The 18,557-nt window shown below is 47.5% G+C and overlaps 1 protein-coding gene across 2 annotated transcripts in view; it reads right to left on the reverse strand.

The window, feature by feature from the left end:
• Positions 1-500: 500 nt before the first annotated feature.
• The window catches only part of LOC146178134 (ABC transporter G family member 23-like), a 34,096-nt gene continuing 16,039 nt past the window's right edge, over positions 501-18,557 (reverse strand). For both annotated transcript variants that reach the window (XM_084577960.1, XM_084577959.1), the window contains 7 exons: positions 15,936-16,877; positions 12,579-12,744; positions 8,261-8,438; positions 5,928-6,043; positions 5,534-5,693; positions 4,351-4,614; positions 501-796 (listed from right to left, as the gene is read on the reverse strand). In XM_084577960.1, the coding sequence (XP_084434086.1) occupies positions 585-796; positions 4,351-4,614; positions 5,534-5,693; positions 5,928-6,043; positions 8,261-8,438; positions 12,579-12,744; positions 15,936-16,877 (2,038 nt within the window). In that variant the 3' untranslated portion in view covers positions 501-584. The remainder of the gene's footprint in view (positions 797-4,350; positions 4,615-5,533; positions 5,694-5,927; positions 6,044-8,260; positions 8,439-12,578; positions 12,745-15,935; positions 16,878-18,557) is intronic.

Raw genomic sequence — 18,557 nt, forward strand, 5'->3', positions numbered from 1 at the left:
CTTTTCTCACCAGTTCCGGTTTCAATATCCGAGAGATGACAGTGACGTCGCAATCATGTCTTGTTGCGCGGCATAAAAAAAAGAACAGCTATATAATCGCTGGTTCTTCACTTGCAATGATTCCAGTTCTTGAGGTAGGCTGACTTTATCATTGTAATGAATTCAAATGACACAGCAATGATTATATCGCTGCATTTTCATCCCTCACGTCACCTAGACTTGACTGACGTCATAGAGATCGCTCGGTTGTTGAAACCGAAACAGATGAAAAAGAAATTCCATCTTGTCAGATTTAACCACACGAGCCCCGCAACGCAGGCTGCGCTGGCTTGCGTTCTTCTGAAACGCACTACCGTGACCACGAGGTCCGTGAGTACGGCCAGGTGCAGCGGGAGCACATCTAAACTTGTCTAGTATGCCAAAAAAAAAAAGTGCAATAGATATCATTTACTGGAGCCTGTAAAATTTACGAACACAAACGAACGACATGGCACACAGTGTAGTGATCTTGCAGCGTCAGTTTAATCATGTCACAGGAGGATGTAGGGCACGCGTATGTACAAGAGGTGTCGAGTGCTGGGCGGCTAGCTGCGTAGTCGGAAGGCGACCGCGGCGAAGATGAGGAAGACGGCGCACCAGGCGCCCGAGACTACGAAGCCGAGCCAGACCTCGGTGTGCGCGATGCCCCAGCCGCGGGAGAGGATGCAGCGCAGTGACTCGGTCGGGATGGTCTGCGGCAGCCCGTAGCTCAGGTAGCGCATGTAGTATGGCATCGCCTGCGTCGGCCACACCACGCCTGCGTGAAAGGGAGAAAAAGGGTTAGCCAGGTTGGCAGTACGGTTTGAAAGCCTCCACATACAGCTTGTCATTGCTTACCCGGTACTTAACAGTCCAGCTGATAGCACACTTCAAGCGGTGAAGAGACGACATTTTTGGTGATATTCATACGTCTACTATGCCTCACTCGTTCAGTTTATAAATCTGGTTTTAATATCTTTGTAAAGTTTATTTTCTCTGCTTTCGAATGGTGCATTTTGTTTATAAATAGCTGCAAAGATGTGTAAGCTGCAAAGAAAAACGCAAAGGTAGGAAACGGCTTTTCAGCTCTACTTGTCTCAGGTTTCGCTCTACGACTCTCGAGGAATATGCACGGTCAGGGTGATTTCAGCTAATTTTTTTGTGGTTCGCTTGAAGCTCACCAGCTCTTCATGAAATTTTTTTAAGCACGATTGAAATGCTCCATGGCTTGTTTTTTTTTTTTTTTTTTTAAAGTTTCGGGCATTCCTTCCTTTATTCAACTGGTAACAATTATCAACTACAAAGTGTACAAAAAAGGAAATAGTGGAATAGCAGAGCCACGTACGTTAAAAGCAGTAGGTAGCGCCATCTATGAAATGTACAGTCGCGGACAAAAGAGGTATACTCCACGCGAATCGCAACGATTGCATTTTTTCCGTATAAAAAATGTGCCACACAAAATTGCTTGGACTAGATGGACAGTATATCAAGGAGGGTACGTTATCCATTGTGGGGATTCACAATCCCCTTCCTCCATTGTAACGCCCGCGCGTAATTAACACGCGTGATTACGTGCGCTGGTAGAGAGGTTGGCGGAGGAGAGGGCCCGCTGGCCATCCCCCGCCGCCTCCCGGGCCCTGTGACGACGCTGCCGCGGGCTTCCCTCTTTCCTGCCGGCGTAACCGGGAGACCTCCTCTCCCGCTCCGTGTCGAGGAGCGCGACTGTCCCAACTCGTTCGGGTTTTTTCGGCGGTTGGGCGCGCTCGCGCGCGGTTCATGATTTCCGCCGAGGAGACCATCGCCGTCACCGAGAATCGCCCACTGACCGTAGGCACTTACCGCAACGGGATGTGAGCGAGAAACCGTGTCGGGTGAGAAGACTCTTCCTCTCACCTTCTTAGCGCGCTTCCCCATTAGGTGTTTTTTTATTTCACCCCCGTACGCGGCGTTCGCTCGCTACACTGCGGCTGTATTTGTGTGCTGTTGATTTGCCGTGTATAATTACTCGGACAGATTAAAGCTCGTTCGAGTGCGCAACTCGTGTTTGTCCCCTCTGGCCCGAACCCGCCGCAGTGGCGATTTCTCGCACCGCGGATTGGGGGTCACAGCTCAGTCTGCTAGGGCTGGCACGTCGGGGCTAGAAGGCGACTGTAGCGTCTAGCCCCCCGTGGCGCATTCTTGCGAGAATGAACCCCCATACCATATCTTAGAAATAACTGCTTCTCTGTCGGAAAAATATGGCGGGCAGTTTTCTCGCAGCGCGTGGAATATACCACTTTTGTCCGCGAGGGTACGTGCAATAAGAAAATCGCAGTTCAGAAAAATTACAAGGGTGGCGCTGCAAACGCCCTGACACCATATATCTCAATAATTAAGATATATGGAGAAAAATGAGCATGATAGCTACTGCTATCACCCCTTTTCAAAGGGGACGCTCCTATATTCCATCCACCCATCCATCCATCCACCCTGACGGTAGAGCAGCGCCTCCCCGGTTTGATGTATGCAGACGATATTGTGCTGCTAGCTGAGAGTCTGGAAGAATTGCAAACTCTAGTGAAGTATTGCGGAGACGAAGGGGACGCTATAGGCTTCAGTTTCAGCGCAGTTAAGTCGGGTCTGATGATTTTCAATGGCTCAACTGATCCGGGTCTTAAAATACAAGGCCATGAAATACCTAGAGTAGCAGAATATAAATATCTGGGGGTATGGGTAAACGAAGGATTGGCATACATTGGAAAGCATGAGCAATCACCTAAGGCCAAAGGGCGAAGGAATTCCGGGATAATGAAGCATAAGGCATTGTGGGGATACAATAGGTATGAGGTTTTGAGTGGTATTTGGAAAGGAATTATGGTGCCCGGACTTACTTTCGGAAATGCGGTTTGTGCCTAAAATCAGAGGTACAGTCGACATTAGAAATAAATCAGAGATCTGTTGGACGATTAGCACTAGGTGCTCACGGCAAAACTACAAATGAGGCGGTACAGGGAGATATGGGTTGGGCATCTTTCGAAGTACGGGAAGCTCAGAGTAAAATATATGAGGAACGCCTGAGGAAATTGGACAGTAACAGATGGGCAGCTAAAGTATCTAAATACCTGTACTTAAAAAGCGTTGACTCACAATGGAGGAAAAGAACTAGGAAACTAACTAGTAAGTATGCAAGTCACAAGGACGGAGAAATGAAGAGCATTAAGCAACAGGTGAAAAACACAGAAGGTAAAAATTGGATAAATTCGATGGAAAAGAAACAGAGTGTGGAATTATACCGAAAGTGGAAAATGCAGATAAGGAAGGAAGATTTCTTTGATAACTCAAGAGGCAGTGCTACGGCGGAAACTATACTTCGTCTCACAAGATATCTGCAGCCCTGCGAAAAGCAGAGGAGCCCTTGCAATTGTACTTCTAAGTGCCTCTCGCCCCTGCGCACTATAATAGAGAATTGTGCTCCTATACTGTCACCTCCGCCAATTTGGGCGGAGAGGTGCGTAGGAGCAGAATTGCCTATTGTACTGCAAGCATCTTATGTCAGTAGTGGGAAGGCTCTTGTCCTATCATTGGGGAGTGTATACTTTGTTCGAGGTAGCGGCGCAGTGGGGTGAAGAGGGAGTTGAATGAGGCAGCCCATGCTGAGAAGGAGGGGAATAAAAGCCTTCCCTTTCTCTGCCTGCACGCCGCTGTGGAGCCACAAAAAGGTTTGAAAGCCCGGGCATCAACAAAAGAAAAGCCTTCAGGCAGCGCAGATCAAGAAGGCTGGGTACTCAATTCCTCAGTCATGGATTAGTGGCGTAGCCTGTGGCAGAATCTGAACTACTCTCAAGATTGCGACCGTGGAACCGCCACCTTAAGCTGATTTCATTCGCTACCATCTGTTTGACACGCGTTTGAACAGTGTCTGCTCGGCCTGTTTATATCTGTACGCCTGTACCATATTGTATATGTGAAAATTATTACATATCCACGCATTTGAAACCCGTTAGAGTGCTGGTTGTTAACAGCGGAATAGCATAACAAAGAACTGAATAGGTACTACGCCAGCTCCTTACATTATGAAAAAATATCCCAGTAGCTTGGGCCTGCTACGTTAGTGGGAAGGTCGTATAGCAGTCTTCGCATTATGTGCGGCAATTTTTTTCTACAATGGAGCACGGACTAGCCAGTGCACTCCGCTTCGGCGCCATTTTTGACAATACAAGCCACGGAAACAAAAATAGCAAAAGGAAAAAAAAAACTTTGAGTCGGCGCCTGCTTTGCACTCGTATTTTGCGCTATGTTGCGCAAGACTCTGCATTGAACTGCCTGCATAGGCAGAGGAAACAGCAAACTGACCGCTGAGCAACAGGTTCGGGTAGAAGGATCCGAGCGCTAGCATGATGGCCGAGTTCTCCTCGACGCACATGGAGGAGATGACGAGGCCGTAGATCATGCCGCAGCAGCCCTGCAGCAGGGTCAGCAGAACCACCCACACGAAGGGGCCCCGCGAGGGGATCTCGAACACGATGAAGGTGAACACCAGCAGGCCGGCCACTTGCACGAACATCACCAGGAACTGGCAGATCACGTGCGACAGGATCACCTCGAACGGACGCACACCTGCGAACCACACAGAGGGTGTGTTACGTCATGAAAGTTGCATACATGCTGTGTTATAGAGTAAGACTGTACGCCGACACTGATTGCGGCACGGGTATGGAAAGGATGAGTGATGCACAGTTAACGTCACCAGTACTTATGCTGTGCATGGCCTTAGCCTGTACGCTGGATAAGTCTAGACCGTAATGTTCTTTTCATCCGGATATGGCCACAGCAGCGTACTTTCTTGTGACCTCCTGCCATTACTTAGTTCCCAGTTTGCTTTGCATTTCCTCACTGCATTAGGCTGACCGAAATCTAAAGAAGGGATAGCTGGGACATAGGGGCCGCTGCCCTTTCTGACGGAGACTGCTTGTCGCGTGCGGCATCTGTTGAAGCCTCGTCGCCTACTCGTTGCTTCGGCAGACGACGGCTGTCTCCTCTCTCACACATTATTCCCACATCTTTATCATTTCTGGTTTAATTGTAGGGTTTAACGTCCCAAAGCGACTCAGCCTATGAGAGACGCCGTAGTGGAGGGCTCCAGAAATTTCGACCACTTGGGATTCTTTAACGTGCACTGACATCGCACAGCAGACGGACGCCTAGCTTTTCGCCACCACAGAAAAGCGGCCACTGAGGCCGGGATCGATCCCCCAACCTTGGGCCTAATAGTCGAGCGCCCTAACCACTGCGCTACCATGGCTGGCTCTATCAGTTCTATTCTGTCCGCGAGACACAGAGTGTGCTCTTCGCAACAAAGTTTTAACCATACAGTTCGTACTTAGTTGCTTATTCTCGGTCACTGTGTATACGGAGAGCGAATATGGTTACCGGGCTAAACTGTATGCAGAAAATTGACATGCTTCATCAATTTTAAGTCCATCTACATCCCTCGTGGGCTGGCGCACTTGAAGAGCGCGAGAATGCGGGTACCTACCAGCCACCCAGCTCCTTTCGAGTAGCCCTTCCTTCTGCTCGGACACGATGGAGATGGCAGTGAGGCCCACGGCCATGATGTACGTGATGCTGATGATGATTCCAGGGGCCATGAACTCAGTGAAGCTTGGCTTGTCCACGCCGTAGATGGGGGCCTTGATCTGCATTTGCACGGCACTTTCTGCTCTAAACAGGCAAAATGTCTCGTTTACTTTTTTTGTCGCCCCACAGCTCTGTCCTCATTGAGAGGCAATCGCATACAGGGTGTACTCTTTTTTTGCTTTTTTTTCCGCGACATATTTTGTGCAGTAATACACTTAAGGAATTGAATTTCTTATATACGATATATTGCAACACAGGGTTATAAATATTTGTCAAGCGGGTGGTCTGCTTACCACGACGGGCAGTTGAGCGAGGGCGGGGTTCTTGTTCATCCTTTTCAGGATGTCTGCAGAGAATGAACTGAACGCCTCAAAGATGGTCTTCTGCAACGTGTACCCGATCTGCTGGTCTATTGAGGGGTGGGTGAAGGTGCAGAAGAGAACAGTCAGACATCCAAATCAGTACTGAAGTAGGGGAGCGATAACTCATTAACATCTACCCGAGTGCAGCCGTACGGCTACAGAACAAACTATAAAGCCCTGAGGCTGAGGTTTTTGCTGTACACTGGGGGTTACGCTTGCGGGTTCTGCCCACAATAGGGAGTTTGAGAATAATCGGGCCCAACCGGTTAGGGTGATGTGGTAATAGCGGGATGAGGATGCAGACGCGCGCGCGGAGTGCTGCGATGAATATGTGAGGGGTGCGGTAATCATATAATCTTCTTCCCCTAACCGATAGGATCCCTCTGCTTTTTCTTCTCTATTTTCTGTTCTGTCTGCACGAGGCAACAGAGCAAGTAGCAGGCACGTGCATTTTCTTTTCCTTCTTCCTTCAGTCGCAACAACTGATAGGGTCCCCTATTCTAAACCTCCCTAAAAGAGAGTTTTAGAAAAGAGGACCCTATCAGTTAGGAGAATAGGGGAATAGCAGGGAGCGAGATTGCATGCTCAGAGTGAGTGCCCCACCCCGCGGCCATTGATCGCAGTATTCCACGCGGCCGCATTAATTCCCGCAATTACCCTATTCCCTAACCGATAGTGTCCCCTATTCTAAAACTAATTGCTTCACCGTAACACCACTTAGTATCCACAAGTAAGGCACACACACAATCGCACGTAATAGTTAACAATCACGACTGCTGTCACCACCTGGAGTCTAGATCAGAGTTCTGTAGGTAAGAGGCGTTAAACCTCCTTTCTACAAGACCGGTTTCCGCACGGACAGACAATGGACTGATGTGACTATGAGGGACTTTTTTTTTCTTTTTTTTTTTAGGGAAGCGAACAACACACTCCTTCTGCACTGTACCCTGGACAGCACATGATTAATGTAATCTTCTAAATCCTCGCACATGTGGAACACGACGGATACGTTGCCAGGTCCGTCTTGTACACCATTTGTCAAAAGTTTAAAGCCCAGGGGGTCTACTTCCGAGTCAAGCTATGTGGCTTGTAATGCATTCCTAGGTTTCCAAACTTGCTGAAGGCAAGAATATTTTTCATCCTACCCTCTCCAATGGCAAGGACTTCTGCGATTGTTAAATAAGTCATAATATATGGCCTAAAAGCAAACCCTCTGGCCTCTAAGCTTTTGACAAATGCTGTCTAGCATTTGTCTAGCAGGAAAAAATAAATCGTCTTGGCCCAGAGATTCAAGCCGGTACCAGCGCCTTTACGGTGTAGTCGCTCTACCAAGTGATCTACTCAGGACATCCAGCAGATCTGATGGTAGGGCGAGAGCGTACTGATTCATAACTCAAGTGGGAACAGTGTTTGTAGAACGTTTAAGGGAACCCCCGGGGTGAAGTAGATGGAAGAGGACTCGGGTGGATGCTGAGAAATAATTACTTCCCTATTAAAAATTTACTTTACCTTGGAGGATCCCTCTAAACATTGATCGAAATCGATACTGACTGCGCAATTGGCCACGACATTGCTGTGCATATGTATGAGTTCAAAAAGCGGTTTGTGACTTGCGCATCATTTGCAAATTATAATAGTCTCTAAATACGACCACATTTGATAAGAATTTCGGGATATTAATGTAAAATGTTCTGACCACAAAGCAGTGTACAATGTGCGAAATTCCGGATATTCGAAACTCATACCCACTTGCAGTGGACGAAAGAATTGCGTAAGCCCCAACCACGCTCCTCGAGCAGTCATGTAGTGCGCACTGACAAGGTGCAGCGGTGGCGCAGAGTTGTGTAAATAAATGCCGTTACCCAGAATTATAACTGCGTGAATGCACACTTGAGCACCGAATTGCATTTCTTGGGCGTTATTTTTCGCAGTGCGTTAGACATTCATGTAGCTGCTATCACGGGAAACCCAGTTCTCACAGTTCTGAGGAGTCCGATGTGCGGGAAGAGATTTTACGCGCTTGTAAAAGGCTGTATAAACACACACACTCCTCGCTCCGTTTTCTCAAGGATGCTCGGCGACACCTGGAACTTCAAGAAAGCGGTTGCATATACCGCTGCGTGCTAATTATTAACGCACTAAGCGCATTTCCTTCGGAGGTAAGAGAAAGATTTCAAAAGATACATTTATCACCACGGGGCGGAAAAATACAAACGCGGCGCCGCTGCGCGTAATGTGCTCAGCTGGGCGCATTGAGAGCTCACTGGTCATGTCCAGGTACACGTTGATGCTGCTGTCTTCGATGGTGCGGTTATCCGCGTTCACCCCCAGGAAAAAGCGGTAGTGCAGCGCCGCCGAGAAGTTGGCCCCGATGGCGATCACTCCCCATGCGCTGCCCGCCCGCACCGCGTCAAGCGCGGCATCCAGGTCCGTGTACGGAATCTGTAAGCCAAGGAATTTCGATATTGCGAAGCAGAAAATGCATCTCGATCAATGCATAAAAGTAACATGCATGGGAAGAAGAAGCATAAATAAAACTAACACGAGGATGTTTTTAACTAGTTTAACACATATACGCATAGCGTACTTCATGTGGAATACCGCATTCTTGTGCATGACAATAAATATTGCCGTGGAAAAAAAGCTTTCTTCCTCTAGTGTAGGTTCAAGAGACTCTGAACTCTTTCTATGTTGCGACTCCGCATATGGAGCAAACGAGATTTTCGCGCATTGTGTCCTGTTGAAACCATCACGCGTGATAAGAAGTATGGAAGTTGATGTCAACAATGCTTTAAGCATTACCGCATGTAATTTGCGTAGTGTCCTATATTGCACGAAAACTCAAAAGTGTCTAAAGAAAAATATTCCCACCAATAAGATGGTGATTCTAAGTTCTGCAGCGGTTGAAGCATTTTATGACAAACAAATATTCATTTCAAATTCCTGAAGTTTGCACATAATACATCAGTTCATAGCGAGTTTTTGTTCTGTGACACTTAATACAAAGCAAGCTCAACGGTACTTTCAACAGTTCAGTTCAGTCGTGTCCGACTCTTCGTGACCCTATAGACCATGTCACGCCACGCTTTCCGGTTTCTCACTATCTTCCTAACATCACATAACTTCATCTGCAGTGCCTCAAGGATGCCATCTAACCATCACGTTCGCTGCCTACCCCTTCTCCGGCGACCCTCAACCTTTCCCAACATCAAATCTTTCTCCAGCGACTCCTCTCTTCTCATCAGATGACCAAAGTAGTTGAGCTTTAACTTTAGAATTTGACCCTCCAATGAGCAGTCAGGGTTTATGGTCGACAATATCGACTGATTTGATCTTCTGGCAATCCAAGGAACTCTTAAGAGTCTTCGCCAACACCACAATTCAAACGTGTCAATTCTTCGGCGGTCAGCATTTTTCACAGTCCAACTCTCACGTCCATACATCACAACTGGAAAGACCATAGCACGAGTTATACGGATCTTGGTTGGCAGACTAATGTCTCTGCTCTTTACTAGGTGGTCAAGGCTAACCATTGCTCTCTTTCCCAGAAGCAGGCGTCTCCTAATTTCATAGCTGCAGTCTCCTTCCGAGGTAATCTTGGAGCCCAAGAACAGAAAATCTGTCACAGCTTCCACTTCTTGTCCATTGATGCTCCAGGACTTGATAGGGCAAGACGCCATGATCTTTGTCTTTTAATGTTCAGTTTAAGCCCAAACATCTCACTCTCTTCTTGTACGCGCATCAGAAGTCTCTTGAGTTCCACTTCACTTTCTGCCATTAAAGTGGTATCATCCGCATATCTAAGGTTGTTGATGCGTTTTCCAGCAGTCTTCACTCCAGCTGAAAACTCGTCCAGACCGGCCTTCCTCATGATGCACTCTGCATATAGGTTAAATAGGCAGGGCGACAGTATACAGCCTTGCCTCACTCCTTTCTCAATCATAAACCAATCAGTAAGACCATGCCCAGTTCTGACTGTGGCCTCTTGTCCTTCATACAGGTTCCTGAGGAGACAGATGAGGTGAATCGGAACTCCCATCTCTTGGAGAGCTTGCCACAATCTGCTGTGATCTACGCAGTCAAACGCTTTCGCATAATCAATAAAGCAGAAGTATATGGGTTTCTGGAACTCTCTTGCTTTTTCCATGATCCAGCGAAGGTTGGCAATTTGGTCTCTAGTTCCTCTGCCCTTGCGAAACCCAGCTTGCACGTCCGGAAGCTCCCGATCCACATACTGCTGCAGCCTACCTTGGAGGATTTTCAACATCACCTTGCTAGCATGCGAAATAAGCGCGATCGTGCGGTAGCTGGAAAAATCTTTGGCACTGCCTTTCTTTGGAATGGGGATGAAAACTGACCTCCTCCAATCCTGTGGCCACTGCAGGGTTGTCCAAATCTTCTGATATAATGTATGCAGAATGTTAACAGCGTCATGGTTGAGGTTTTGAAGCAACTCAGCTGGAATGCCATCAATTCCGCTAGCTTTGTTCTTAGCAAGGCTGGCTAAGGCCCATTCAACTTCACTCTTCAGGATGCCCGGCTCGAGATCAGTAATTACAACCGTCTTATGTTGGGTTTGCACATTCGGGTCCTTCTTGTACAGTTCTTCTGTGTATTCCTGCCACCTCTTCTTTATCTCTGAGGCTTCAGTGAGGTCCTTGCCTCGTTTGTCCTTTATCACGTCCAGCTTAGCACAGAAGCTTCCTTTGATATCTTTGATTGTCTTATACAGAGCTCTTGTGTTCCTTAATTGGCTGTTGTCCTCAACTGCTTGGCACTGTGTGTTCAGGAAGGCATTCTTATCTCTCCTTGCTATTTTCTGAAAATCCGCATTGAGAGCCTTGTATCTTTCTCTTTCCCCCATAACTTTTGCCATCCTCCTTTCCTCAACTATTTGCAAAGCCTCTTCAGATAACCAGTTTGCTTTCTTGCATTTCTTTTGCTTTGGAACTACCTTAGTAGCAACTTGTATTATATCACGAACATCAGTCCACATCTCTTCGGGCTCTGTCTTCTAGATCTAATTCTTGAAATCGATTCCTCACTTCCACAGCATATTCTAATGGAATTTGATCCAGATCATACCTGAAAGGCCTTCTAGTTTTCTGCGTTTTCCTCAATCGAAGCTTAATTTTGGCAACAAGAAGCTGATGATCGGTGCTACAATCGGCCCCAGGCCTTGTTTTTACTGCTTGTATAGCGCTTCTCCATCTCTGCCGGCAAAGAATATAATCGATTTGATTCCGGTACAGACCGTCCGGTGAAGTCCATGTGTACAGGCGCCTCTTGTGCTGTTGAAAATGAGTATTCGCTATGGTCAGGTTGTTTTCTTGGCAAAACTCTACTAGCCTCTGCCCAGCTTCATTTGGCTCGCCAAGACCGAACTTGCCTATAATTCCGGATATTTCTTCACTCCCGACCTTAGCATTCCAGTCTCCTATGAGAAAAACGACGTCTGATGGTGGAGTGCGGTCTAAAAGGCATTGCAAGTCAGCATAAAATATCTCAACGTCAGCTTCTTCAGCAGTAGTGGTTGGTGCATAGACTTGGATATCTGTTATGTTGAAAGGGTGACCTTGGATTCGAAGTTAAATCATTCGGTCGTTTTTGGGGTTGTACCTTAGCACTGCTTTGCCCATTCTTCTGTTTACTATGAGAGCGACCCCATTCCTTCTCCTGGATTCGTGCCCACAATAAAAGACGTAATGGTCGCCGGAATTGAATTCTCTCATTCCATTCCACTTGAGCTCGCTTATACCCAAGATATCAATGTTCAAACTGTCCATTTCTCGCTTGACGACATCCAGTTTACCTTGCGACATAGATCTTACATTCCATGTTGCTATGTGATATATCTCCTTGCAACATCGGACTTTCCGGTCGCTTCCCGACACATCCACAACTGAGCGTCCTTTTGGCTTTAGCCCAGCCGCTTCATTCGTCCTGGAGCTACTAGGAATCGCCCTTTGTTCATCTCCAGTAACATGTGGAATGCCTTCCAACCAGGGGGGCTCATCTTCCGGCGCCATATCATGAATGGTATTGTGACTGGCCATAGGGTTTTCTTGGCAGGAAATACTGGAGTGGGTTGCCATTACCTTCTCCAGTGAATCACATTTTGTCAGAACTCTCTGCCGTGACCTGTCTATCTTGGGTGGCCCTACACAGCAGAGCTCACGACTTCATCAAGTTTCGCAAGCCCCTCCGCCACGACAAGGCAGTGATCCATGAAGGGCAGTGATCCAGTACTTTCAACGCTGTAGTAAAAAATGCAACCAGTCCCTGTACCGGTTTCGTTCATGGCTTATTTTAGGCAGTCACTCATGGACACACGCAGCAGCGGAACTGATGCGAATGGGTGTACATAATTAAGAGCGATTCTCGCCCTTCAGCTTTATTTTTATCGCCTGAGGAACGTAAGTATTATCAACAAAAACACTTAATTCTTTTGCGCATAAATCAGCTTAGCTAGTAGACAGGTAATTATAGGTTTGCGTGGCAGCGCGCATTCAAGAAGACACGCAGTTTCTGCGGCGAATAGATCCCGACCTCCTTCATAGAGCTGACGATGCTTGCATGTACCTGAGTGAGCGTGGTGTTGTCGATCCGCTGCAGGAAGGCGACCGACAGGAGCGGGTGTGTCTCTTGGTTGACGACGGCCACCTGGAGTTCGAACGGGTCCGAGCCGATGCACAGGCAGAACAGCACCACTTGAATTGACGGGACCAGGAATGTGAATAGCAGCACCCTGAGCAGCAGCAGCAAAAACAAATCATTGTGAACCTCGAATGGCCAGTATGCGCCAATTTCAGTCACATCGATCTCTTATTGACGGATTCGAAAAAGCTAGGCGCTCTGAGGAAAGATAGACCATGTTGCCCTCATTTCTCGCAATTTATAGAAGGCCTCACAAAAGGCAGTCGTGATATTTTCATAAAGTCAAGAATGATGTTCTCACGTTGACCCGATGTCAAAGGCGCAGTTAACTGTTGTGCACCGCAACGCGCTATTCAGCTGCTTGCGTATGAAGGGTGCTGTTATCCCATTCATTCTAATGTGACCGTGATGTTTCTATGCTGTCATGCGTGGTCACGGTAACGCCGCTGCAATACACGTATATTTAACCACTGAAACTGTGCCGTGGGTTTATCGCGTAAACTGTATCTATTATAAATCTCCGCACAGCCCCGTCGATCCCACAGCGAAGGAGAAGTACAGGCACTTGCGTGGTTTAAACTAACTGAAAACCTTCCCAAGCGCTGCAAATAGGGCGTGCAAGATGCACCCTGTAGGATAGATGCGCCACGCGCGAGGCGTGCCATCATGTCCGGGAGTGCTGACGGCATATAGTTTATTTTTTTCTGCGCGGACGGAAAGGTTGATACTGGCTACCATAACCTATTGTCCTATTCCTCGCCGCCGGCACCATCTATTACATTGTCGACGCTCTCCTACGCAATTACGAGGCACAGACTATTCCTGCGATTCCAACACTTATAGCGTCGACGGACGGACTGCCTAGTATCATTAAGCATCATTGGTTCAGTCGCGAGCATTAAGCATCATTGGCGCAGGCAGCGATAGCGCCCACTTATATATATATACTCCATGCTGCAGACATACAACATACTCTCACCGATTTACTCATGACGCTGATGTTACGACAGTACCCCAAATAGCGAGACGTGCTCACATGTTACGTAAACGAAGCTACGACCTTTGTGGTAAGAGCCATCGCCTTCCTGTGCCACGCCTCATTTTTACCAAGTGTAAAAACGGTAGTGAGATCATTATTCCCGCACGCCACTATTGTAGAAAGTTCTTTCAACATTTTACAGAGCGACTATCAGCAATTTTTCTTTTCCGGCTGCATGAACAACAAGTAGCAAAGCGCACCAACAGCAACAATACAGCACCTGTATGGCAATTAAATGTTCGCCTAATTTCCTAATGCAAATACAAAATGCCAGAACGGATGAGCGAGCTTACAGCAAAACAGCGCCTCGTTTCAGTTTAGTAAAAAAAAAAAAAAAAAAAGGCATTATTTCTCTTTAAGAGGGATCCATGATTAGTAGATGCTTTTTTTTTCTGAACCCATTAGCGGTAATTAGATAGCAATTGCCGCTACCGGCAACATTCTTTCCCTTCATTTTTTATTATCTTTAATACACCACTAGCGCCACCACTAATTTCTCCGCACGCTAATTCAAATCCGCAGAGTGAAAGGCTGCAGAAATATACTCCTCACTCGCAAATCAACGCAAACTGTGGAAACGGTCCCAGAAACGCCCATTGTGTAACTGGGCTCACTGTCTTCGGTAACCTGCAATCCCCGCGCTTCCCAACATCTGAGCTGCTCTAGGGCAGGCACGGAGCTCTTGAACATGCTAACTTTCACATTTCTCTGAAAACGGCACAAGGAGGTTGGGATATAGGAACCTACGGGACATGCAAGCAGACGCGTGCACGCATTGGTAACACACACACACACACACACACACACACACACACACACACACACACACACACACACACACACACACACACACACACACACACACACACACACACACACACACACACACACACACACACACACACACACACACACACACACACACACACACACACACACACACACACACACACACACACACACACACACACACACACACACACACACACACACACACACACACACACACACACACACACACACACACACACACACACACACACACACACACACACACACACACACACACACACACACACACACACACACACACACACACACACACACACACACACACACACACACACACACACACACACACACACACACACACACACACACACACACACACACACACACACACACACACACGCGCACACACACACACAAAAGCCCTGCGTCGTTAACACCACCAATATTAATAAACAAAATCTCACCCATGCTTCGCCATGGTGCAAGCGATTAGGTTGGTTAAATAAAAATATATCAGTCAGTGTAATTAACGCATCGCTAATGCGAACGTGAGCGCTACTGCGAATATGGATGGCTTCTAAGCATTCACGTGTTTGCTACTGCGAATATGGAGGGCTTCTAAAATTTCACGTGTTAGCCGCATTTATGAAGAATTGAAGTCGCAAAAAAGACGGGATGTAGGCAGGCGACAACATAGGTCGCCCCGGGTTGCTGCCTGCTTCTCTCCTGTCTTAATGGCTTTACTCTTCATTATGGGCCATAAAATACCTGCAACTCTGATTTCCATCCTAAGTCGGTATTTGTTTGCCAATGATGAAGCTTTTAGAAAACTGACACGAGAAATTTTAGCATTCCATATTCACACTAGCACTGACTTAAAGCGATCCATGCAGTCGCTAACTTAAACAGCAAACATGCATTTAACCTCCGTAAGCTCCTGAAACATGAAGCAATGCGTGGGTTTTTTGTTTCTTTTATTGTGGCTCCCGATGTAAAGAAAACTGCGCAAGAATCGTTTTCTGGCGTAAATAAAGTCAGTGAGAATCAGCGTTTATGCTGTAGGAGTTTTGTTTTGTCGTGTCTCCCGACGTTTTTAAAGCATTAACGAACTCCAACTTGCAAAAATAATTGCCTCAATTACTCTAACGTGTCCGTGTTCAATACGCACAAGCCTCTCTCCCATGTGACTTCATGTGAAGAACTGACACCAGTGGCATAAACCGCATTGCTCGACTTGAACGCTCAATCGCGATAGATGCATGTTTTTGGCCGCGACTCACGTCTGACTCAATTCGTTCCGACTCTGCGGCAATGAGTAAGGTTATAAAAAAGAGCAATAGTGCAAAATGTAATTCAGGCTAACACAGCGATAGAAAGACAACCTGAAACATTTCAATTCAGCCACCATCACATTGCACCTGCGTGCCACCAGAAAGTAAAAGCAAGCTCACGGCAGGTTTCGGTGCAGTCTGGTGAGCGACTTTGCCACAAGTGCCCACGTCCTATACCAGGCGTCCAGGAAAGGTTCCTTCTTGCGAACGGCGTGCTTTTCGCTTAACTCCTGCGGCGGGATCTGCTCCAGGCTGTTGCTTCGCACAAGGTGGGTCATCGAGTTCGCCGCCAGGGTGTCCTTGCTTGCGGATAGGCTCACCACGGCCTTCCCGTTGGCCGCCGCCTCGACGGTCTGCGCCGGAACCACAACACCACCGTTCTCCGCTACCTGCGGTTGGCCGCCGCTGTGGCCGTTGTGGTTTTGGTGGTTGTCCGCCATGCAGAGCTTAAGGAAGACGTCCTCGAGCGTCAGCATGCCGTGCTGCTTCATCAGATCTTCAGGGATGGCCTGCGCCAAGATTCGTCCCTGTCGCATGAGGCCCACCAGGTTGGCTAGGCGGGCCTCCTCGATGTAGTGTGTGGTGATGATGACGCTGATCGCCTCGCGATGGGTCAGGGTCACCAGGTAGTGCCAGATACTCTGGCGCAGCAGCGGGTCCACGCCCACCGTGGGCTCATCCAGGATGAGCAGCGGTGGCCGGTGGATGAGCGCAGCCGCAAGACTGACCCGCCGCTTCTGGCCTCCACTGAGGTTTTTTACCAGACGACTCTTTTCGGGCAGGCCGAGGAAGCGAATGAGGAACGCTGTGCGCTCCTGGAGCACATGACTTTCGATCCTGAACAGCCTGCCGAAGTACGTAAGTGTCTCGAGGATGGAGAACTCCGGGTACAGCGTCAGTTCCTGCGGCATGTAGCCGACGCCGGGACCCGGGATGTAGCTTCCCGGTTGTCCCGGCTTGTAGCCGAACACGTGCACGCTGCCGTGGCGCGGCTTTAGCCGGCCGACGATGCATCGCAGGAGGGTGGTCTTGCCGCAGCCGCTAGGGCCCAGGAGCCCGTAGCTGAAGAAGGAAAAATTAGGGGGATACATAAGCTCCGCCGTTGAGGTATGACGCTGTATCGTACCGTTCCCTTGAGGAATAGCCGCGCATATGAACATTTATGTCGCAAAAAATAATCACTAGTCCTTTTATTTTGTCTCTTATATCGCACGCATTCTAAAGCATACAGTCTTAAGCTCCCATTCAAATGAAAGATCGACTGGCTCAAAATAGGCACCTATAAATCCCCGCCTAGACAAGGTCGAACGTGCCTGCGTGGCCTAGAAATAGCGTGTCTTATTCATCGTCGAAGTATCCTGGGAAGTTCTACTCCCATCTTAAAGGAGAAGCACATGTTGGCAGCTGCTGCCATTTGGTCTCGACATGGCCTAGGGCTAGCTTAATTCATCACTTGAGATCTAAGAGTCCTGAATTCGATTCCTCTTCCCTGCCTCATGACTGGCCAACTACCACTCGCCATAACCAGGATCGTTATTTTTGTTTACAACGCGCACTACTATCGCAACGATGACTGATTTTCCGTTAAAGGAGCATAGCCACTGATATTTGGGCGCATGGTCCTCGTGTTAATGAAGCGTAAGATATTACTCTACAAGGACCGCCTTGTGGTATATATATATATATATATATATATATATATATATATATATATATATATATATATATATATATATATATATATATTATGTTTCTGCAGCTGATCGATGGATATGGCGTGAAAGTTCCGTATCGGTCACATGTGCCATGAAGAAAAGTGGTATAACTGCTGCGTCTTCACACGTTGCGATTCATGAAGCAGATGGACAACGGGAGGGGCGATTGTATCGCAGTTTATTTAATTCCTCCAGTAGCCTATACTTAACTTTTGTTTCATAGCCGTCGCAGGGCTGTTTATGCAGAGCTGTAACCAACATTGATGAAATGAAAATTTTGATAAATCATTTAGCTGTTATAGAAGAATACCACGCGAGCATCTGTGCATAGCAACGCTGAAAACAATAAAACGCACCGAAAAATTGGGGTGGCTATGCTCCTTTAACAATATCACGTTAAAAATCGCTGCCTTTGCTTGAATCAATTCGGCCTCGATTTAACACCCGAAGGTTTCCCAGACTGCTTTAAATGGGCCAGCATCAGGGGTAGCCACGAAGATTGCGGGGAGGGGGTTCAGGGTTAGAACCTTCCCCCACATTTTCCGAGCACTTCTCCTCTTTCCGGCCTTTTCGCCCATTATTTTTCGACAGACGGCGTATAACTAGGGTTGTTCGTTTTCGGGTGAAACCCGGTTTTCTATGTTTCTTTTTAATTTCACCTTCTGGTGCAAATAGCATCGATCTCTTGTTCCCCTGTTTTAGATATGTGTGGGGCAGACATATCAGCGATGGTTGCAGTTTAAAGAAGATAGGTCAAGTTTTCTGTGAGCACAAGTGACGCCTTTAATTATCTCAGCAAAGTTGCCGAGTCAAGGCAAGAGAGGACTTTGTGCTGCTTTTCATCGGTGCGAGATTTTAATAAAGGTCATGGTGTGCGTCTCAAGGTATTTCTTGTCTCAATATTGTTTTTATACGCATGCTCACTAACTCCTGCGAATTTAATTTGCCCCGGTGGCAATACTGGCGGCACTCGGCCCATTCCATCATCTCTTGCTTATTCTGGAAAAAAAAAGAAAGAAAAAAAAAG

This window comes from Amblyomma maculatum, chromosome 9, assembly GCF_055883805.1.
Source record: "Amblyomma maculatum isolate TAMU_Amacu chromosome 9, ASM5588380v1, whole genome shotgun sequence".
Lineage (NCBI taxonomy): Eukaryota > Metazoa > Arthropoda > Arachnida > Ixodida > Ixodidae > Amblyomma > Amblyomma maculatum.